At 41.1% G+C, this 23846-nt stretch overlaps 1 protein-coding gene across 4 annotated transcripts in view; it reads left to right on the forward strand.

Moving 5' to 3' along the window:
- ARMH4 (armadillo like helical domain containing 4) overlaps positions 1 to 23846 on the forward strand; it is a 160467-nt gene that overhangs the window by 26982 nt on the left and 109639 nt on the right. For 3 of the 4 annotated variants that reach the window (XM_041760164.1, XM_041760168.1, XM_041760165.1), the window contains one exon: positions 17153 to 18578. In XM_041760164.1, the coding sequence (XP_041616098.1) occupies positions 17153 to 18578 (1426 nt within the window). Of the gene's footprint in view, positions 1 to 7048; positions 7141 to 17152; positions 18579 to 23846 lie in introns of those variants that run through there. The other variant, XM_041760167.1, reaches the window with a different exon arrangement.

The following is a 23846-nucleotide window of genomic DNA, read 5'->3' on the forward strand; positions in this document are numbered from 1 at the left end:
TTTTTGTAAGCAAGTTACGGAGGAATTGCTTTGAACTGATTCTGCAAAATGTGTCTTTTATGTCTACTTTATATTGTAGGTCTTGACAAAGAATAAATAAAACAAAACACATTGCTCCAGCTATTTCAAAGGATCTGAGCCTGGATGGAATATGAGTACTGGATTCAGCTTGAAGCAGTTTCTTCTTCTTCTTCTTCTTCTTCTTCTTCTTCTTCTTCTTCTTCTTCTTCAATCTCACATGTAGGGTATTTCTTGTTCATCAGCAACTCCTTTTTATTTTTTCATTTTATTTATTTTTATTTATTTTTATATTTATTTATTTATTTTAAAGATTTATTTATTTATGATAGACACAGAGAGAGAGAGAGAGAGAGAGAGGCAGACGGGGGGAGAAGCAGGCTCCATGCCGGGAGCCTGACGTGGGACTCGATCCCGGGGCTCCAAGATCACGCCCCGGGCCAAAGGCAGGTGCCAAACCGCTGAGCCACCCAGGGATCCCCTATTTTATTTATTTTTAAAGATTTTATTTATTTATTCATGAGAGACAGAGGCAGACACACAGGCAGAGGGAGAAGCAGGCTCCATGCAGGGAACCTGATGTGGGAGTTGATCCCAGGACCCCAGGATCACCCCCTGGGCCGAAGGAAGGCGCTAAATCACTGAGCCACCCAGGGATCCCCACAAATCCTTTTTAAATGCATGTGAACTTTACCAATTTCAAGGATCACAGACTTGTGGTTAGAAGGGGACTTGAAATATCAGTTGGTTCAGTTCCCTAGCTTCAGAGAGGAGATATATATATATTAATCCCTCCTCATAGAATGCAAAAAATAATTAAATCCTGAGTCTCAGAGCCACTTACATTGGACTATAGCTCCCCAATTTATATGAGATTAATATACAAATTCTGAAGCTCATCAAACTTCCTTCTTATGTCAGTAGTACTCAGTTTGTGCTTTATAATTGTAAAATGGTGAGCATTACTATGTTTATTTTGGTAATAGGCTTATGGCCATAATTAAATAGTCAACAAATACTTTTTTGAACAGCTGCTATGTTGAGGCACTGCTGTAGTTGTTGTGGGAGATGTGAGACTATATAAAACACACTGTGTGAATTCAGAGAGCTTACAGTTTTGGGGGAGAGGAAGATGGTTAGATAACCCATGTACTAATGATATTAAGATGCAGACTTTCCACACAGGCTTTATCAGTTCCTCTCTGTAGTAGTATAATGAAAAAAGATGATAAAGAATGAGCACTACTTTTAGATTATTGAAGAAGTATATGAGGAAATTGTATATTATGTATTATTGGTAGTATTTATGTGTGTATAACCATTTCCTCTCAGCTAAATTCAACATTTGTGAAGTTGAGTTCAACTGTATGTCTCTACATATACCACATACTTTCCACAAAACAAAAACACTTGTTGATTGATTAACCATGGAACTAAACTCAATACCAAAGTAAATGCATAGCCTACATTAAATGATTCACTGCTCATTGCTTAATGACTATGAGACACAGACATAATTCTGCTTTCAACTAAGCCAGTTTGGCCTGAAGAATCAGCCAAAATGTGCAGAGACAGGGAATTTAGCAGGAGATTGAGTGCTACAGTGAAGTAAAGTCTTTAAAAATTTTTTTTTGGCAATGATGTCCATGCCATATTTAAAACTTATTAAACTGTTGTTCAGATTGTTAGTATTATTCTGGTTATGAGCCTCCAGTACATCTTCATTGTAATGGTATTGACATTCCATTGAGAGTATCCTGTTCTCTGCTTTTGCTGCCAGGTCCTGTAGAATATTCTTGGGTATTTTGAGTATGATGTTAATACCTGCACCATATTTTTAGAAAGTAAAATAAGCAACATTTGTTGGCAGGAAGATAATAAATAATAATGCAATTAGCCACAATAAATATATTTGGTAGTTTCCCCAGATTCACAAATACTCCTATAATTTCCTTGTTGAGTGAGCAAATGGTGTTTCATCAGGAACCCCAGCCGGAATGAAATGAATACTTTTTTAGAAATCTAGAACAAAAGAGAGTATATAACTTCTCTCACTAATCTATTCCTGTCTTTAAGACCTTTTTCTGATATAAGTGCTTCCTTGAGCCTGAGCTTTGCCCTGCCTAGTAAAGCCATTCTCTTTAATTCTATCCTTAGTAGAGGCAGAGAAGAGTAAAGAATCTTTCTTTGCAGCAAAGGCTGTAGGTAATGTATACCGCTAAGTCAATAATAAATATCTCATGCCCATTATTTGAGATAAGGAATCTATTAAAATCATCGATTTATTTACCATTAGGCATATAAAAAAAGAGACAAGGATAGAGATGACTCTTTTGTCTGACAGAGTGAAAGGCAATTCATAGCTTTTCTAGAGTTATAAATGTCATCTTGAATATATTCACAATGACCAATTCATTTAGGATTAAAGAGTATATTCCATAGGAGATATTAGACCTTTGATGTTCCAATCTCTTAAAAAGAATTTTTACCATTTCACAAGGACATTATTTATGGCTGGGGGGAAAAGGATGAGATTTCTTTCTTGTAAATGTTATCATCCTTGACTTTATCTAAAATGTTTCTGTTTAAATGGCCTGCGCTGTTAGAAATTTTGTTTTTGTACCTGCATCTGTAGTCCTTTCCTCTCTTATCGTGTTTTTTCAAGGCAACAGACGAAATTCCATTTGTTAGAATTGAATCAGAAGGTTCAGGGCCCAAAGAAATCTAACAGTTAACTAGATAATGTAGAAAATAACAGATTTTTAAAAGAAGGGAATTTAAAGCATATAATATTTGCTTCTATACTGATAAGTTTTCTTCGGGAGAGTAGAGAAGCAAGAGGATTCATCTGGGTGTTTGCATAATAGGAGTTACAAAAAAATATAGATAAATATAGTGGGCTGTTAACAGTTGAAAGCAACTACGGTGTATATAAACCTGCTGTTCCAAAGCCTTCTTTAAGGAAAACCATTTGCTTATTGGATTTATTCTACTTACCCGTTTTTCCAATAAATGGCATACTAAAGACATAATTTAGTATGAAGTAAAAATCTAAGCTCATTAACACCGAAATAGGTCATGTCAAGTATTCTGAGGATTTTGGATGCATGAAAACATCTATCAGAATGAATAGAACAGATCTGCCATCATTACCATTATTTACATCATCATCACCATAACCATCAAATATTTATTGAATACCCGGAGTGAGTGGAGTATTCTTAGCAAGACAGTTTCACACTGAAGTCTACTCCTGGGAATTTCTACTTAAAAAATTAAAAGCAACTGAGAAGTCTCCAAAACAATTAGGGTCTGAGAGTAGCTGGGCAGAGAACATTGGAAGATGCTGAAAAGCTTGTGTTCATAAACTTTTAGGAAGGTCAGAAGAAAAGACTATCTTTTGTAGTGAAGATTTAAATATGCAATTTGCAAATGACTCCTATTCTACATAGCAGCTCCTGTCCTCCTTTAATGGCAGAAACTCTTTGCTGGGTGCCTTGGGAGCCTGTAAGATCAAAACATCAAAGGAAAGAGTTTTAGAGAGTTCAAAAATGAAGGGAGGGGAGGCCAGAGGGTTAAGACAGCAATAGTTGTGAGGTGATTTCCAGGTAAACTCAGCCTTCCAGGAAGATTTTTCCTCAGATGCTTCTCTCATTCATTTTGTTCTATTGCCTCAAGTCCTTGTTGCTGGTGTAATTTCAAATGAAAACAAAACAAACTAAAACTGAAAACATCCTCAGGAAACAGTGGTGCAGTCTGGGGAAGTCCTGCCAGCTGGTTTTTAAGAGCCCTTATGTTAGCCTTTAAGTGGTACTTATACTGGTGATGTCAGCCCTACTCAGGGTCTCGTTCTTGCTTTTGCAAGACCAGAAACCCAGAAACCCACTTTTTGTGGGCATTGAAGATAGATTTGTTACAAATAGACACACATAATCCAGTTCACAGATCTTTATTTCAGCAATATCTTCAGGACATTATACATGGGAAGTCAAGCTGTCAGATAGTTACTTGGTACATGGGAATCAGAATAAAGAGAATCAGTTGGTACACTGTGAAGCATTTCTACCCAATGTAATGACAGCCTTGTCAGGGACGCCATAATGCTCAAGTTTGCATTGCCAAGACTCTCCTTTCTGGATGGTATTTTTTTAAAAAGATTTTATTTATTTATTCATGAGAGACACACAGAGAGAGGCAGAGACATGGACAGAGGGAGAAGCAGGCTCCCTGCAGGGACCCCGATGACATGGGACTCAATTCCGGGACCAGGGATCAAGCCCATCACACCCTGAGCCAAAGGTATCCGCTCAACAGCTCAGCCACCCAGGTGTCCCTCTGGATGGTATTTGAATGGACAGTGTCCACCCTTCGGGTTGGTTATCCAGTTGTTTGCTACATGTGACCAATTTCTTTATGACACAAAGGCCTGACCAACCAGGATGAAGTAACCATCTGATACTGCAAAGTTTATCAGGTAAAATACAGGATGCTCAGTTAAACCTGGATTTCAGATAAATAATATTTTTAGTATAAATATGTCCCAAATACTACACAGACATTCTCTATTTCTTTTTGCTAAATCTGAGAACCCCAAAACTTCATTCCTCAGCTTCTTTTCTTATTACTTTAATCGGGGTTTTGGGTGTTCCCAGATTTTCTTACACATACATAGGATTTCTTGCTTTACCCATAAAAGGTTAAAAACATTCATTGTGAGTGGATTTATTTATTTTATTTTTTAAAGATTTTATTTTTTTATTTGACAGAGTGCGTGAGAGCAAGCTCAAGTGGGGAAAGGTAGAGGGAAAGGGTGAAGCAGGCTCCGGATGGGCAGGGAGTCTGACACAGAGCTCCATCTCAGGACCCTGGAATCATGACCTGAGCTAAAGGCAGATGCTTAACTGACTGAGCCACCCAGGCGCCCATGAGTGGACTTATTGATTTGACTTTTAGATATAACTTTCCCTGATTTACAATTTGTGTGTGTGCTGGGGTGGAAGAATGGGTCTTATCATCACTCCACATACCAATAGCAGCTGTTGAGGTAAATTGCAATAATCAGAATTTTTTAAAGCAATACCAACCATTTGGGAAAGGATAAAGGACTAGTATAAATGGGTTCCAATAAGATCACTTTTACTGTAAGCTAAATGATTGTATTGAGGAAAAGGAGAAAAGAATTCTACTATGGGGACTATGGAGGTCCTCTGGGTGGCTCAGTGGTTGAGCGCGCCTGCCTTTGGCTCAGGGCATGATCCCGGGTCTGGGGATTGAGTCCCCCACATCGGGGGACTATGAGGAGCCTGCTTCTTTCTCTGCCTATGTCTCTGCCTTTCTCTCTCTCTCATGAATAAACAAACCTTAAAAAAAAAAAAAAAGAAAGAAAGAATTCTACTATGGGAGAACGGTAATTTTGGAGAATGGAAAACTTTGAGTGTAAGGTAGATCTGGGGAGTTGAGCTTTGTAGTTGGGACTTAGAGTATTATGGGTCTCAAAGGACCACACTAGGCTGTTAGAAAGGGATGCAGAGTGGGAGGCAGGTAGATGTCGATGAAACTTTGGATATTTCAAATATTTATATAAAGCTGGTCCCAGAGGCCTGGGGAGCTGGAATCCTTTTCTATTCTCTTGTCTTCTCCTCTTCTCTTTGGTCCTCTGGTCTAACCTGATTAGTCAGGTTGTTACTAATCAGTATTATTTACCTGCATTTGGGTTAAGTAGGCCCAATTTTGTGGTCTAGCGGGGAATCTTACCATACTATATAACATTGTTTTTATGAGATAGAGTGTAAATTTCAAACAATGGACATAAAAATAAAATGTTGAGACACAACTTGGTCAGGCTGGGTAGTTTACCCACCTGATGGGTATTGAATTCAGGTAGAAGGCCTGGTCACAGTATAATGTATTATATTGTATTACATCGAATCTACATAAAAACGGATCTGACATATTCAATTCAATCCAATCACATTCCATTCAACAACTGTTTGTTGACAACCTTTCTGGAAATATAATCTCTTCTAAAGAGAGGTGGAATGGGTAAGGTAACAGGGCATATTTGAGCATTGTGTTAGGTGTAAGGGGTCAAAGGTAAAAAAGACCTTGCTCTGTCTGGAAGGTGTTTACAAATTACTACAAAACAGGACTAAGACAAGCTATTATAATGAAGGGAATTAACATGTGCAAGGGATAATGTATGTGAAAAGTGCTTTGCAAATGTCAGGTGGGGGTTGTTCTAGAAAGGGCCTTTAGAGTCCAAATATCTCTTTCTACCCATAATGAGAGCTAATAGAAAAAGTAAATGGAATCACTGACAGACCCAAGGATGGAGGTCAGGAATTCCAGGCGGCCCACATTAGCTATAAGATCTCGGGCAACTTACACAGCCTTCAGCCTCAACTTCCTTCCCTGTTAAATGGGTATTACTAGTGTTTCTTTCAGAGTTATTGAGTCGATTGAGCAGATCGAAGCACCTAGCATTGTTCTCAGAAGGAGTAAGGGCTCAATAAACCATACTTACTAGTTAGCACTTATTTTTAACTTCTCTGAGAAAGGAATACTTTTAGGGTTCCTACTTAGAGGCACGATCCTACTTAGAGGCACGCCTCACCTGAACAGTTTCCACAAGGAATACGCTGCAGCTTCCGACGTGCATCCTTTGCCTTAATCAAGGACCAGAGAAATTCGGGCTCTTCCAGCGAAAGCAGTGCCCTGGCCGTAGGCACTGAGCGAGCGCGGCCGCAGAAGCCCGGGCTTTGAGGAGGGACAGCAGGGCAGGGGGGCTCCGGCGGGGCGCCGGGAGCCGGGACCCGAGCTGGACCCCACCCCGCCCGCCCGGCTCTGCCCCGGCCGCGGGGCGCAGGCGGGGAAGTGGGCGCCGAGGGGCGTGAGGCGACGGCGTCGGGTGTCGGTGCCAGCGGAGGCGGGGCGGGCACATCTTTCCGCCGCCCAATCGCCAGCTCTCGTCGCGGCCTCATGAATAAGCAACAAAGCGAAGCGTCCTCCTCCGGGCGTCCCAGACGGCAGAGGGAGCCGCCGCCGCTGCAGGGGCCGCGCCGGGGATGCCCAGCGCGGGCGCCGCCGCTCTCGTCCGCGCGCTGCTCGGCTGAAGGCGCACAGGTGAGCACGGGCCCGGCTCCTGCCGCTCGGGCGGCCGCGCCTGCAGCCCGGGCTCCGGGCGGGCGGCGCGGGGTCGCCCCGGGAGCGCTGCGGTCCGGGGAGCGCGGCACCCCGGGGCGCGCTGGGCGTGCGCCCCGGGCCCCCTCCGGGACGCTGTGCCGGGGCGCGGGGGGCGCGGGGGCCGCTCGGGGCGCGCTGGGCGCGGCGCGCAGGCCTCGGAGGACTCGCCGCACTCCTCGCCCCAGCCCAGCCTCCCGGCTCCGCACCAGCGCGCGGGCCTTTGTGCTGGCGGGGCTTGGAGGGCTGGCTGCTTTTGTGTGGGCTTTTCTTTCTTCTCTCGCTCCCCTCCCGACCTCACGGCTGGGGTGGAGAAGTTCCTCAGGACTCCGATTTGCTCCTTTCAGAGCATCGATCGTAATGTCCCCGGTGCCAATCAGTGTCCGGCAGCCGAGGAGAGAAGAGGGGCTTCGGCGGCCACCGAAATGTGTTCTGCTACTTTGCAGAAAACCAACAGTTGAGTGTTTAGCGCAGAGATGCCACGGAGCCTCCTCGCTCAGACCCTGACCGGTCCCCCAGGACATGGCAGGAGGATGCTGCTTGGAGAGGTCGCTTAGTTGGAAAGAGGGCCTATGGGATAGACGCGGAGGAGGCCGGGCGCTGCCCGAGACTACAGAATGGTTGGTAGGTGTTGCCTGGAGGTGCCCAGACCTCGCATATGCGTCCTGGTCGCGGGGAAAACCCGACCTGTGTAGATAACACGCACGTAACCCCTGACTGGTGAGCTGGCTGAACGAAGGTAGCCGGGTGAATAAAATTTAGGACTCCCAAGAGTTTGGAGTTCTCGAAGATGAGAAATCTTTGCCTTTACCAAGCCGAGCTCGAGGAGCTGCCGGGATCTTGGCACCTAATTTCGGTGCAGAGCTGATAGGGAGGAGAGGAGAGAGGATGCTTTACAGTGTCTGCATTCTCTCTTTGGAAGTTTTAGTTAGAGAGTTAAGGGGGAGCAGGAGTGGTTCACAAAACCCTTCTAGGGTTCTGATGGACTTCTGTAGGAAGCAAAATGTGCGGCCAGAATTTGCATGCCTCCCCTAACTTTTTGTGTATTTCCTTGACCACACTTTTGGACTCCAAGGAGTACTGTTGAAGCCAAGCGTGTTTAAAGTCATTGACTGATTTCTGCTCATTTGCCAGCAGAAGCCCTCTGTAGCATCTATTGAAAGAAACCCAAAACTGGGGTGAGACTTCACAGTATCACAGTCTTGCTGCTTTTACACACAGTAAAGATTTAAGAGTGGTCTTACTCTTATGACTGGGGTAGAGCTGTTATATTTGTCTTAATGATGAACCAAACACTTACGTAGCAGACTTGATATTGATTGTGTTTATTCACAAAACTCCCAAGACTCACCACGTCTGAGGTAGTAGCTACAGCAACAGAGCCAATTAGGGAGATGCGGATTTGTCTTTGTTTTCAGAGGAGGCTTCTCACTGTTATATTCTGGTGTTTCTTGCTAGACTTTTCAATATCTTAATTTGCTGTTACAGAAATGGTTTAATGCAAGAATAGAATCAAAATGAGGAAGATGGGCTTACCTGTTGTAGAACATTTCCACTCTTCAACTAAGATGTACTTCACTCTTTATATTTAGCAGATGTTTGCCTGAAAAGTTGTGTATGGAGTTGCATATTTGTTCATTGATTTTTTTTTTCTCATATAGGGAAGCTGGGTTTAGTCTCTGTAGAATGAAAACTCATCCCCTAATTAAATGTGTGGTCAATTCTGTTTTTCCATATTGTGTTTACTGGGTGATTATAAGAAAAGTATCTGAATCAGGTTTCAACTTGAAATGTCAGATATTATGTTTGTTCCTTGAAATGTCTACCTGGGGATTATTTTCTCCTTAAATGCCAGCTAGTACTTAGAGATCTTGTCAAGCAAATGAATTTTATAAACCACAAAGAACAGAAATGAAATATCAAATTGGGTCATTGAAAAGAACTGTGTGATGGATGGAGAAGAGCTTGTTGACCAAGATGGATTAGGGCAGGATTCTGCAAACATCAGGCAATTCCCAGGTCATTTTGTCCACGGGAGAAGCTGAAAGAGGAAGCTCCATGGAAATACCTAGTGGGGAAGAGGATGTTATGGATAGTTCAAATTGCTCACATTGCTGTAGTTTGAGGGGGAATGTGTGTTGGTATCACACTCACATGTCTTAAGTTGAATGATACTTAAAACTTTTTCTTCAGACTGTTTTCATGTCTCTTACCACGCTTTGTCTCTTTTCCACGATTTGAATAAAACAGTATGAGTGGGACCGACACCACCCCCCCCCACCCCCCCGTGGCTCAGTGGTTGAATGTCTGCCTTCAGCTCAGGGCGTGATCCGGGAGTCCGGGACGAGTCCCCCATCGGGCTCCCTGCATGGAGCCTGCTTTCTCTCTGTGTCTCTCATGAATAAATAATAAAATCTTAAAAAAAAGAAAAAGAAAAGAGAATGAGCATTGTCACCTCCACTTTATAATAAGGCAACTGAGTTTCGGTGATTTGCCCAAGGTGGACTGGTACTTGGAGCCAATATTTAAATTTTCAGTTTGGCTTCTTTTCCCAGGGATAGGATGATGTGCTAGGGGCTATAAGCACCGACATCAGCATTTGTCTACATTGCCGTATTGTGGAGAACAAAGCTCTTGGGCTCAGGGTACGTAGAACTTAGTTGTGGTCTGCAGGGATGGTAGAGCACTTTGCTGGTAGTTATTGCTGTGACCTTCTTCACCCCAGCCCACTTACCCTCTTCCCTGTCAGCACTGATGCTGCTTTCCTCCTGGGGAACTATGCTTTTCTTTGTGGTTACTCCATTCTCCCTCCTTCCACTGTGGCCAAACATGCTGCTGAAAGGATCATCTGTCATTCTAGCAAGCTCCTTAATTTAAAGTGAAGAATGACGGGGGCCAGATGATCCTAAAGCCAATATATTAGGCCAATGACAGTCGTTAATAGCACAGTGAGTCAGAAATGGGGTACTGTAATGCTGTGTGCCACAGATGGGCTAATAGGGTCAGTGGCTTGATAAACTCAGGTTTAGACAAGTGAAATAGCATTGGCAAGAAAACCTTAAGGATTAAAAAAAAAGAAAAGGTAAGACGATGAAAAATTAATTATTGAGGATCAGAAAGTACAAAATGGAAAGATTATTAAGATATAAGCAAAGAAGGGAAAGAGTTTCTTTTTCCTCTCATCAAGCAAAGAATCAATTAGTTTTTAAGAGGTGAGGAGGTCATTGGGAAGCGAGTCAACCTGAAGCTCTGATACTTGTCACTTGGAAGTATTGATCTATTTTTTTAAAGGTTTTATTTATTTATTCATGAGAGACACAGAGACAGAGGCAGAGACATAGGCAGAGGGAGAAGCAAGCTCCCTGTGGGAGCCTGGGATCACAACCTAAGCCAAAGGCAGATGCTCAACCACACTGAGCCACCCAAGTGCCCCTGATCTATTTTTTTTATGGAAATAAAATCTTTGAAAACCTAAAATATAGCAGAAATGAGAATACAGGTGGTCATTAGTATTATGAAAATGATACATTGAATGTGTAGCCAAAATTGGCCAAGTGATGAACAAAATACACAATTAGACATGGGTAGACCCTGGCATGTCATTGAAAATCTTATGGCATAAAATGGAGACTCTGAACATCCTTTTCCACATTTGTAAACAGTTATTTATGTTTGCTGCACTCCAGCAAATATTTATCGAATACCTCCTCTGTGTGCCTACCATTATTAGTAATTACATGGCAAACAAAGGAAGCTAAAACACCAGTGTTTGCATGCAAAGAACATACTCTTGTTTGAAGTGGCATGACTTACAGATCTGATGCTTTGTGTTGGAGAAGTTGGGAGAAGGGTGGGAAGAGATTGGACCAGGCTTTTTTGTGACAGCAGTTAGTAAACAGGACAGGGCCAGGGTTTGGATACCCAGGGTAGGGAAGGAGGGAGTGTTCTGGGTACTGTAGTCTTATGAGCGAAACTGGGGGATCCAAAATGAGTATGGCCCATAAAGGCAGTATACTCAGCTGGTGATGAGTAGAGTACAGGACACTAGTGGTACTGGGTTACATTATAGATGTGGAGTTCAGCAGTTGGAAATTTGGTGACATTAAACGATGTGTTTGGTAAAGGGAGAAAACTTGAAGTCTGACATAATTCAAAAGTTCAAAAACAGACATGAGGGCAGCCCAGGTGGCTTAGCAGTTTAGCGCTGCCTTCAGCCCAGGGCCTGCCTGATCCTGGAGTCCCGGGATCGAGTCCCATGTCAGTCTCCCTGCATGGAGCCTGCTTCTCCCTCTGCCTGTGCCCCTGCCTCTCTCTCTCTCTCTGTGTGTCTCATGAATAAATAAAATCTTAAAAAAAAAAAAAAAACAGACATGATCTCATAGGCGAGTTAATTGTTCTCTATAAAATCTGTAGCTTTCTAAAAAAAAAAAAGTGGAGATTATGGTAGTGTCTATCTCATTAGGTTGTTGTTAAATAAGGTAATTTACATAAGGCACTCACAACACCTGGCACATAGCATCCTCCAAATGGTGGCCATTTTTTATGGGTTATTGAATGCTGGGCCGAAGATCAGGAATCCAAGAAACCACCAAGGAGCCGACACCGATGCTTGAGCTTGGGTCCAAGTGTACCCGACACAGCGGAGCAGGGACTTGGACCCCGAGGCTAAGAGGCGTAGCAGCTTTATGGGGGCCTGTGGGATTGTAACACACACAGAAAGTTGCACAGTCATGTTGGTCCACACGCAGGTGGCCAACTGAATCACGATTCACCCTATAGTGACCATTTGAACTGGCCTCTCGCTCTGGTCAGAATTGGCGGGCAGTTTTGGCGGGCACAAGGCAGGGTTACATTGTTATGAGCCGATTTCCGGTAAGGGTGTGCCCAGTGGCTTGACTAGGGTGGGGCAGAACCTTAAGCAATAAGCAGGTCATGTGGGGGTCATACAGGAGGTGGCGGGTGTAGCACAAAATGGAGTTAGTCCTGCTCTGCTTGTCCAGGCGTAGGGGATTTTTGTTAAATTTCCTGGGTCCCACATTGTCATTTTTATTCTTAAGAATAAACCATCTAGATTGTGTAAAATGAACTGGAGAGGACAAAGTCTGAACAGCATCATCAGTTGAGAGACCGTTAAAATAACCATCTAGTGAGGTGATGGGAAGGACAATTACAAGAGATATTATGAGGAAAGGATCCACAGAAGCTGTGAATCTAGAATTTAGAGAAGAGTTCAGGATGATACCAAAGTTTAGGTGAAGAAGATGGTGTGTCTGAGGTGTCATCCAAATTTCTTTCAGGAGACAATAAGAATCTAAGATTAGGCAGCTTTCTTCCCAAAACCCTATAGACAACTTTCTTCCCCGAATAGCTATTTATGGTATTTGTGTTTGTCCCAAGAAGAGGGAAATGTCAGGCAGTTTGTCACCAGTTTTTTGGCATACTCTATAGGTCTTCTGTGTATTGAGTACTCTTAGGGCAATGCTCATGTTCCTTCTATATTATACATGGAACTCCATTTCCTTTGAAAAACTAGCTTTGCCACCGATGAGAATGTTCTCACATGCTGGTTACCCTTGTGCCTACATTTTGGTAACACACTGAGCAATAGTATACATTTTAGTTGGAAGGAATGTTGACCAAGTGTTTAAAAAAACCCTGATTATTAAATCTAACAAGGTGACTAAGTCTGTATTTTTTATGTTGTCTTTCATTTGTCTTTGTGACTTGCATATGCCTAGACTTGACAAGGAGACAGATTCTGGACTGTATCTATTTAAGATTGTCAAAGATAATGGGTGACAGAACAGCTTATCTGCCCACTGGTGGCAGAAATGCAGTACATTGTGTAGAGGACCTCACAGTCATTAGGATACCTTGATAGCAAGTGATAGACAAAGTGCTGCTGACTTGCTCTGAAAAGGATGCTTTCTAAGCTGTTAGAAGCCAATATCCACTCTCGGCAATGTGGTTAGAGTTTATTTACCTGAATTAATTTGCACTGATGGCTAATCATGGAAAGAAACCAGCACTGCCATGGTGTGAAAGAAAAGTTAGAGGAATATTCTTTTGTTTGTTAAATATTCTTATGATTGAGTTAATTTAAGATAATTAAGACACAGAGTACTAATTAGCAGTGAAATTTCCCTACCCTCCCCTTCCCCAACAAAGCAGGCTATAGACATTCTTCTGTTTGTTCAGCCAATATTTACTGAGCATTTTCTCTGTGCCAGGCTCTTTGCCAGGAAGGGGATACAATGTTGGGGGGGGGGGGGGGCGGGGGAAGAAAAGAAAAGGCCTATAGCCTTCAACATATGATTATAGATGATTATTTAGTTTTAGAAATATTGCTGTTGAATTGACAATTGTCAGCCTTTTCTTTTTTATTTGCTAATGTCATGTAGCTCTCACTTGGGGGACACCATCCTCACCGGAGTGGCTGTGTGAAGTTATACTGTGCTTTGAAAGATGGAGAAAGACCTAGAACTTGAAGGTCATTTACCAGTGTATCTGAGTTGGAGGCGTGCTCCCTGCTGTTGTTCTTATAGGCTGTCTTTTCTGCTTCTTTTAAAGTTCAGGCATTGCTTTTGAATAGTGGGGAGAAGGAACATATGGCCGCAATACACAAACATAGAATAGGCTTACAGTTCACCCCCATTTTTTCTGTAGTTGGATTTAGAAAGCAGGTGGCTGACACTTAATTACAGAAGGAAAGTCTTTTAGAGCAATGGCAAAATTCCCTTCACACAAAAATTCTAAAGCTTAAGATCTAGCTGAAAATAAAACCTTGAAGGAAAATTCTGTCTGGGAAAGGCAATTGAGGTTATATTAAATCTTTGTGATTTGCCTCCCCTAATCTAATTTGTTCGTGAAATTCGCCTCTCAGTCCACATGACTCCAGAACATATAAATAAGTTGTGAAACATCCATTCAATCATTTGAATGCCTTGCCTACCTGATAGCATGATTGTTGGAATATGAAAACATTTGTATTTTAATGTTATGTCCTGTAGATAAAATGTGAAAATGGAATCATGGAGGTAGAAGGGATTTATAATACTTTTTGTTTAACTCCCCATTTTGTCAAAGGAAGGACTGAGGCCATTTGCACATTATCCCATAGCATGTTTTAACAACAATAAAGCTAGGACTCAGGAATTGTTTTTCTGATTCCAGTCCTTGTATCTCTAAATTCTGTTGTCATTTATGATGGCTTGTTTTTTTCCAGGCTTTTATCCAGAAGCATGGGATCATATAGTCCAAGGCTTTAGGCCACACCCTACATTGTCTGGGACATTTAGTAAGATTTCACTAAGTGGGAAAAATATTTGCTCAGGGAAGAATAGATCAGAGAGTTCTATAGCTATTATATATGTTTGACTATATACAGTTTCTTAGTTCAACTTGTCTCTACAAGGATGTAGTTTCATCCACTGTGAACATTCTTGCTTTATAGTTCTTCTGTGCTTTTGTTTTTCTTTTTCTTTTTTTTTTTTTAAAGATTTTATTTACTTATTCATGAGAGACACACAAAGAGAGGCAGAGACATAGGGAGAGGGAGAAGCAGGCTCCCTGCAGGGAGCCTGATGCGGAACTCGATCCCCGGACCCAGGATCACGCCCTGAGCTGAAGGCAGACACTCATCCACTGAGCTACCCAGATGTCCACTATACTTTTGTTTTAAGGAGTACAATTAGAGGCAGCAACAGCAAGTCAAATACTCTTACCAAATATGTTACCTGACTATGAAGTGGGCTTTTTTTTGGAAGTGGAATTCTTTATGGATCGTTTAAAGTATGGTGATAACTAATGTTCAGAATGTTGACATGCCTTGGCACATGCTATTCCCTCTTTATCAAATATCTTTCCCATATTCTCTCCTTTTAAAACAATGCTAGCTGCCTGTATATAATTTAATATTTAAATAAAATTGTTACAGACTTTCATCCCACATACGGAGAAACTTACCATCCTTCTCACTATCTCTGAGGATTCCTGAAGGGGTGTGGTGGCTTTCTCCTAGTCGTGGCTTCAGTTTTCTTCTGCTGCTAAATTTCTGATCCCTGATATGTGCTGTTCCTTTTCTGCACATGGCACCTCATGACATCACTTCATTCCTATATTCTCCTGAAGTATTGTAGATTTAAGATTTCTATGTAACAAATTATCTCTAACTTGGTGGCAATAAATGCTTAAAATTAATTAATTTATTTATTTCAGAGAGAGAGAGAGAGAGAGCATGCGCGAGAAAGTGTGCACACACAATCAGGAAGGGCAGAGGGAGAGAGAGAATTTCAAGCAGGATCTATGGTGAGCACGGAGCCTGAGCCTGACATGGGGCTCGACCTCATGTCACTGAGATCATGACCTGAGCTGAAACCAAGAGTCAGATGCTTAAGTGACTGTGGACCTAGGCGCCCCAGTAAATGGTTATTATTTCATCCTATTTCCATGCATTAAGAATTTGGAAGCAACTACCTTACCCTAAAGTGGTTCTGGCTCAAGGTCTCTCAAGAAGTTGCAGTCATGATGTCAGCTAAAGCTGACATCTGAAGGCTTGGCTGGGCCTGGAGGGTGCTTTCCAAGATGCCTCATTTATGAGGTGCTGGTAGTTTGGCAGAAGGCCTCAGCTTCGAATCCAGGGAATCCTCTTTTGTTGTGTAGAAAAGGAGAAGGGAGACAGCACATGTTCATTCAGCCTTCCTTTTTCCCTCAGCTGTCTAGATCATGCTCCAAGGAATTGACCTTTTCTGGTCTTTTTTGGTCACAAAAAGACCTAGAAACTAAATGGGAAAGCTTTGAACTTCTTAAGGGAGAAGTCCCTATGAAAACATAAATTTTTATATTTTATGTGTGCACATCACATGCTTAACCCAAGTAGTTTAGTGATTAGACATGAAAGAAGGAAAAATAATAACTTTTATAAAGTTTAAGTTTTTATTTTAGAATTTTCATTCCTAGGTTTAATTTCCTAGAATATCTATAGCATCTGAGAAATTTTGGATGATGGGAAAAGAAAGAGCCCAAAAAGCAAAGTAGATAAAAAAAGAACTAAAGCTCAAGTTTTTGGGGAAAATTAGCAGTTTTGATATAGTTTTAGTTTTAACGAGAGTGTGAGTAGTTTCTTTAAAAAAATGCAATAAATCTCAATCCTATAATAGTATGGATTCAGTAAAGATTGCTAATTTTAAATGTGTTTAGGTTCTCTTAAAGTTTTTTCCCTAAAAACACACTTACTTGAATTAACTCTTAACTTTTCTGCTCCTTAAATTTTGAAACATCAAAGATTTGCCTATAACTTTTATAGTTATTACAGAGAAAAGAAATAATTTAAGAGAAGAGAAGAGAAATAAAAAAAAACTTTATTTTTTTACATGGGGCTGGAACTCACGGCCTCAAGATCAAGAGTTACGTGTTTCACCTACTGAGCCAGCCAGGTGTCCCTAGAGAGAAATTTTAATTGAAAATCATTTTTATACTTAAACCTCTTGAATATTACTGGTATTCAGTATTTTATGATGATATTTAATAATTTTAAACAATACTTGAAACATTCTCTGATGTAATATAAGTAAATGTAAGTTTTACTTTCCATATCTTGAACATGTTATTTCTCCAGTTATTTGACTATATGGTAATAGAGGAATTTGGGGGAGAATATTGCAAATGTGACTTCAAGGGTAATTTTTTTAAATAGATATTTAAGAAACAATGAACTTAGTACTTGAACTATGTGTACCTTTTCTAGAGAGCTTCAGGTTAAATCAGCTGCAAAATTCAGCAGGGAAAAGTGAACTGGGTTATCCAAGTCTCAAAGGTACAAAGAAATAGAACAGCTGTCTCTTCCATACCATCTCTGAGCATGAAGTCAAGATTGTTTTACTTACGGTTTAATTTAAAGGGACTTGTTTACAAAATACGTTTATGTGATAGCTTGATATGCTTTATTTTTCTGCAGGACTCAATTACTGGAATTGTCAACTCTGCTGATTTATGTGCACATTTCTCTTCCACTATGAGCAGACCAATTGTATTGCACATTTGTCTGGCATTCTGTAGCCTTGTACTTCTCAACTTTGCCACACAATGTGTGGCCTTCCCCAAAATGGAAAGAAGGGAGATAGCACATGTTCATGTAGAAACGGGGCAGCCTGAGAGGATGAACACAGATGATCTAGAAAATAAGTCTATTACGTCAAAGTGCACTCCCCAATTGATGGTCTCTGAAGAACCAGTGATGGTGTTAGCAGGACCATCAGCAACATCATTAAATAAAGTATTTCCTACTAACAAAGAAGCTCGTCCCATAGGAGCTGGGCTCATGCAGCCTAATAGCCCTGGCATTTACACTGCTACTGAGACAGCAGTCCCTGCAAGGTTTGGTTCCAGCCAGCCAGAGAGGGTGTCTCCTGAAAGCCGACTTTCCAAGGCCATGCTAACCAGTCCCATTACTGCAACTGCTCGTCTGCATATCGATAAGAAGGAGGGACACTTCAGTAGTACCATCATTCAGCGCATTGGAGAGGGGACCACAGAAGCAACACAGGGTTTTCTGAAGTATGTGGATGATCAGTTGTTTGCAACTGAAAGTCAGGACGGAGTTAGTCTGGGATATTTACCTTCATCTGCTGTGGATACTAAAGAAATGCTAACTGCTAATCCAAGGACTGAGAAATCTGAAGCAGGCACAGAACATGGGGCAGCTTTTTTTCTTGGTGCTGAGCCCATAGCAGGCACGGAGCCTGGGAGCCCCATGCCTGATAGGGAGAAACCTTCGCAGATGACAGCTGATCATACCCAGACTACTGCCACCAAGTACTGGCTCACAACCTCCGAGTACACCCTGAGTGTTGAGCCAGAAACTGACAGGCTGCTGGGAGCCACGGGAGTCACAGTGAGTGTCAGCACAGCTGTTCCAGCTGCCTCTGACCTAAGTGATGAGTGGGATGATACCAAATTAGAGAGTGTAAGCCAGATAAAGACCCCCACACTTGGAGACAACATAGAGACTCAGGTGGGAATGGAAATGTCTCAGACAGCCCAAGAGATCGATAATGACCCTATGGAAGGTATGGAAGAGGGCAAACCTGTGACAGAGGCTGCAGATGTGGCTCTGGGGCTGTCAGAAGGGGAAGCACACTTGGGGACAGCCCTATTAATGGCACATGGGGAGGAGCGATCATCTGCCGTCACCGATCAGAATTCCTTTATTCCCACAAGTCCTATGGAAGATAGGAAAGTCTCTGTTGTGAGCCTCTTCCAAGATACTGCAGACTTCATGGAGTCTACTAAGGAAAATGATCCCATGTTTTTCTTAGAGACCACTGTTCCCATCTCAGAATATGAATCTGAGGCGCATCAACCATTGGGAAGTACATTGAAAGGTAAAAGAAAAAAAGAAAAACACAAACTTTGTTTAATTTGGAATGTTTCAATCTAATTTTATTGTTTTTTTAAAAATTGAGATATAACTGACATCTAATATTGTATTAGTTTTAGGTCTTATTTTATGTTTTTTTTTAAAGCAATAATTTAGAAGTAAGTTATCTAAGTTTTAATGAAAAGCAACAGTAAACAAATAAAAATATATTTTATATAAAATGACACCCAAATATAATCTCTGCATACAGGTCATAGTATTCAACCGGGAAAAGTTTGTCCCTACCCCCATCATTTGGCAATTTTGGAGACATTTTTCCTTGTGATAACAAAGGGGTGCCATTGACATCTAGTAGGTAGGAGCCAGAGAGGCTGCTGAACATCCTAAAATCCCCATCCACAAAGACTTTTATGAGCCAAAAGGTCAACAGTACTGAGAAACTCTGATATAGGCTGATAATTTTCAAATATGTTATTATGAAAATGTATGCCCCTCAGGAAAATGTTAAAGAATGAGCTGTATATTTAAATGATATAATAAACAGTATAGAATACCTATTTACACATTGTTGCAAAAGATAGTTATATTCCTGGTATTTCTTACCAGAAAGCTTTAAATAAATATCTGTCTTATAGCATTAACCATAGGAGTTCTTTGACTTTGTTTTCCTAAAAAGAAATTTATCTAGAAAAAAAGACAAAACAAAACAAACAAATACTGATAAATCCTCTCTGTCTGCTTGATTCTGCACTACTTCTTCTTGGCCTTTATATCTGTGAATGTTGTGAGCTGATGAGTCTTACATTTGTTGCTGATGGATAATGTTTTTCTTTTATTATGTGTATTTAGTCAGATAACAGCATGAGGGAAGGATAGACTTAGTATAATGTGCATCTGCTCCCTCCAAATTGTTTTGGAAGATGTATATCTTGTTGCTTCAACTAAGTAGCCTAATTAATGAAAATACCAAATTAGTAATGTGTTTTATAAAATGTTAAAATTGAATTAAAATTATAAGATTAAATTTTACATGTCCAATTCGTTTTTTAGAGACTGAAAGACCTAGTATACTGTAAGTTTTCACAGAAGCTTAAGAAATTGTTTTGTATGTTGGTTTTTTAAATTCCATTAAGAGAGTTGGATCTCCATGACCATGAAGATATTGGATAATGACTGAACAATTTACTTCAACTTTCCATAATACTTTAAGATATTCCTGGAGGATTAAGTAATATAGCTCTAGATTATTCATTGCATAATTGAATCTGTGATTCTTATGTATTAGAATTACATTAGCTTGTATTAATACAGACTAAAAAGTAAAATGATTTTGGTGATTATTATTTATTATTTTTAAAGATTTTATTTTATTTTTATTTATTCATGAGAGACACAGAGAGAGAGGCAGAGACATAGGCAGAGGGAGAAGAGAAGCAGGCTCCCTAAAGGGATCCTGTTGAGGAACTGGATCCCAGAACCCCTGGGATCAAGCCCTGAGCTGAAGGCAGACGCTCAACCGCTGAGCCACCAAGGTGTCTCTGATTATTATTTTGATTACTGAATATGCTCCTTACTTAGTCATAATTGCCTCACTTAACTATAGTCTCTCTCTTTTTTAAGTTTATTTATTTATATTTTTAGTAATCTCTACACCCAGTGTGGGGCTTGAACTCATGAACACTGAGATCAAGAGTCACATGCTCTTCTGACTGAGCCAGCCAGGCACCCCTTCACTACAGTCTCTTAATAGGCAACTTCTTTTTATTCCCAGCACATCACACAGTATATGGTACCTAGTAGGTGCTCAATAAATATGAAGTCAGTGGATGAGTAAGTGAACACAGAGAACCATTCAGACTGAAATTATCCAGTTTGACTGCCTGCATTGTTCAAATTATTATTATTATTTTTTTAAGATTTTATTTATTTATTCATGAGAGACACAGAAGGAGAGGCAGAGACATAGGCAGAGGGAGAAGCAAGCTCCTTGGGGGGAGTCCAGTGGGGTACTTGATCCCGGGATTCTGGGACCATGCCCTGAGCGGAAGGCAGATGCTCAACGACTGAGCCACCCAGGCATCCCAATCAGAAAGTTTCTAAATGTTCTTTTTTTTTTTTGTAAGGATTTTATTTATTTATTCATGAGCGACAGAGAGAGAGAGGGAGAGAGAGAGAGAGGCAGAGACACAGGCAGAGGGAGAGCAGACTCCATGCAGGGAGCATCAAGCCTGACTTGATCCCAGGTCTCCAGGATCAGGCCCTGGGTTGAAGGTGGCACTTAACCACTGAGCCACCCAGGCTGAGTTTTTCATATTCTTTTTAGCTTGAACAACAACAAAAAAAGTTAAAGTGAGGGGATCCCTGGGTGGAGCAGCGGTTTAGCACCTGCCTTTGGCCGGGGGCGTGATCCTGGAGACCCGGGATCGAATCCCACGTCGGGCTCCTGGTGCATGGAGCCTGCTTTTCCCTCCGTCTATGTCTCTGCCTCTCTCTCTCTCTCTCTCTCTCTCTCTCTCTCTGTGACTATCATAAATAAATAAATAAATAAAATTTTTAAAAAAAGTTAAAGTGAAAGGAATTATTTAACAGTTCCTCTCTCTACAAAGAACAGTTAGAGGGCAGCCCGGGTGGCTCAGCGGTTTAGCACTGCCTTCAGCCCAGGGCCTGATCCTGGAGACCCGGGATCCAGTCCCACATCAGGCTCCCTGCATGGAGTCTGCTCTCCCTCTGCCTGTGTCTCTGCCTCTCTCTCTCTCTCTCTCTCATGAATAAATAAATAAAATCTTAAAAAAAGAAAAGAAAAACTCAGATTATTGACACAGTCGTCAGAGAATAGCCAAAAAGCTTTCTATCCATTTTCTGGTGATTATGTCTTTTTCAGAAGTAAACACTCAAATGCCAATCATTTAAGGACCCAGAGACTACTTATGACATTATCTTCTTCAGGATATGCAATGATTTCTTGGTGTTTTGTTTATTATGAACGGATGAGCAACCTGAGATTATTATCAGTTCTCTGGTTCAATTTATTCTTTTTTTTTTTTTAATTTTTTTTTTTTTATTTATTTATGATAGTCACAGAGAGAGAGAGAGAGAGAGAGAGGCAGAGACACAGGCAGAGGGAGAAGCAGGCTCCACGCACCGGGAGCCCGACGTGGGATTCGATCCCGGGTCTCCAGGATCGCGCCCTGGGCCAAAGGCAGGCGCCAAACCGCTGCGCCACCCAGGGATCCCTGGTTCAATTTATTCTTACACAGGTTCAAATGAAGATCGGATTTTAAAAGTAATCTATAATAATTATCATATTATTTTTTCTCTGTAAGAAGTAGGAGAATAAGAGATGTGGAGAAATTTTGAATGATATTTTTAGAATGTCCATCACTGTTTCTAGATCTTACTCTTTTTTTCTCTGACAGCAGTCACCATTCAAAGCACCATGCCATTTTGATAGTCCTTCCTATTTCATGAAACTATGACCTTAGCCTGCACATTTTTATTTTTATATGTTTCAAAAGTGTTCATTATGTTTTCAAAAATGAGGGCAACATGGAGAATGCATACTGCTTAAAAAGATAAAACAATATATTATCTTTGTATGGCAAGCAGAGCTTTGTCCTAGGTGCTGGATACTAAAAGGGCAATGAAAATCCTGGCTCTTGAGAGATTTACCATTAGGGTTATTGGAGAAAGAAAAAAGAAAGAAAAAAAGCTTAATGTCACATAGAGCAAATATGAAGCATATGTAAGAACTTACTCTAACTTATATTGTCTTACAACCTAGTTTATCAATCCATCAGATATATAGGAATCTCTTCAATTCAGATGAAAAAATAGTCCAAATGGAATGGGGACCAAACGAAGGAACCACTTAGACTGAAAAAATGTACAAACATTATTTTAAAGCAAATAAATTGTTTTCAAGGAAAAGTATTTTAAGTAACAGGAAATACCATGATGTCATTAATAAAAACTGAGAAAATCTTTTCAGCTATCCCTAGAATGTTATTTTTCATAGTATAACTTACTGGACTTGCTAAGACACTATGTATCTAGAATTAGTATTAAAAAAAAGAGGGATGATAGGGTCTTCTAAAACTTAAGTTTTATTTTTTATTTTTTTTTTTAAAGATTTTATTTATGATAGACACAGAGAGAGAGAGAGAGAGGCAGAGACACAGGAGGAGGGAGAAGCAGGCTCCATGCCGGGAGCCCAACACGGTACTCGATCCCGGGACTCCAGGATCACGAGAGAGGCAGAGACACAGGAGGAGGGAGAAGCAGGCTCCATGCTGGGAGCCCGACACGGGACTCGATCCCGGGACTCCAGGATCACGCCCTGGGCCAAAGGCAGGCGCCAAATCGCTGAGCCACCCAGGGATCCTCTAAAACTTAAGTTTTAATAGTGGCTCAGTATTGGAAATTTCCAGCATCACCCTTGCCTAGGAAAGGAGCTAATATTGACCCTCTTAAATAGTATTTAATATGTATTTGGGGGGATTGTAATGTTGGAAAGAAAGTGGACCCAATTGAGGTCTGTTTCATGCTCTTTTATGATTTAAAAGCAAATGCAGGGACGTCTGAGTGGCTCCACGGTTGAACATCTGCCTTTGGTCATGATCCTGGAGTCCCGGGATCGAGTCCCACATCGGGATCCCTGCACGGAGCCTGTTTCTCCCTCTGCCTGTGTCTGTGCCTCTCTGTGTCTCTCATAAATAAATAAATAAAATATTTAAAAAAATAAAAAAATAAAAGCAAATACAAATCTTCTACAGAGGCCACTTCAAGTTATTTCTTGGGCAACAACAGGTTTTCCTTCTTTCTCAGGGCTCAAAAATATTCCACTGTGTATGTGTGTGTATCTCACATCTTCTTTAACAGTTCATCCATTGTTACTGACAGCATAGTTAGCACAGTGGTTAAGAGCACTAACTATGTAGCTTCTCTAAACATAATTTGTCTGTAAAATGGGATAATAATAGCTGATATTTATTGAATACTTATACAAGTACTGGGGTATGTGCTAAGTGTTTTACATGTGTTATCTATTTTATTTATTTAATTATTTGAGAGAGAGAAAGAGAGAGTGAGTGCACACGTGCGAGCTGGGATAGAGGAGCAGAGAGAGAGGGGGACAGAATCTCGAGCAGACTCCGAGCTGATCACAGAGCCCGAGGAGTGGCTCTGTATCAGGACCCTGAGATCATGACCTGAACTAAAACAAAGGGTCTGTTACCCAACCCACCAAGCCACACAGGTGTCCTTTTTTTTTTTT

Source organism: Vulpes lagopus, chromosome 6 (genome assembly GCF_018345385.1).
Source record: "Vulpes lagopus strain Blue_001 chromosome 6, ASM1834538v1, whole genome shotgun sequence".
In the NCBI taxonomy this organism is placed as follows: Eukaryota; Metazoa; Chordata; class Mammalia; order Carnivora; family Canidae; genus Vulpes; species Vulpes lagopus.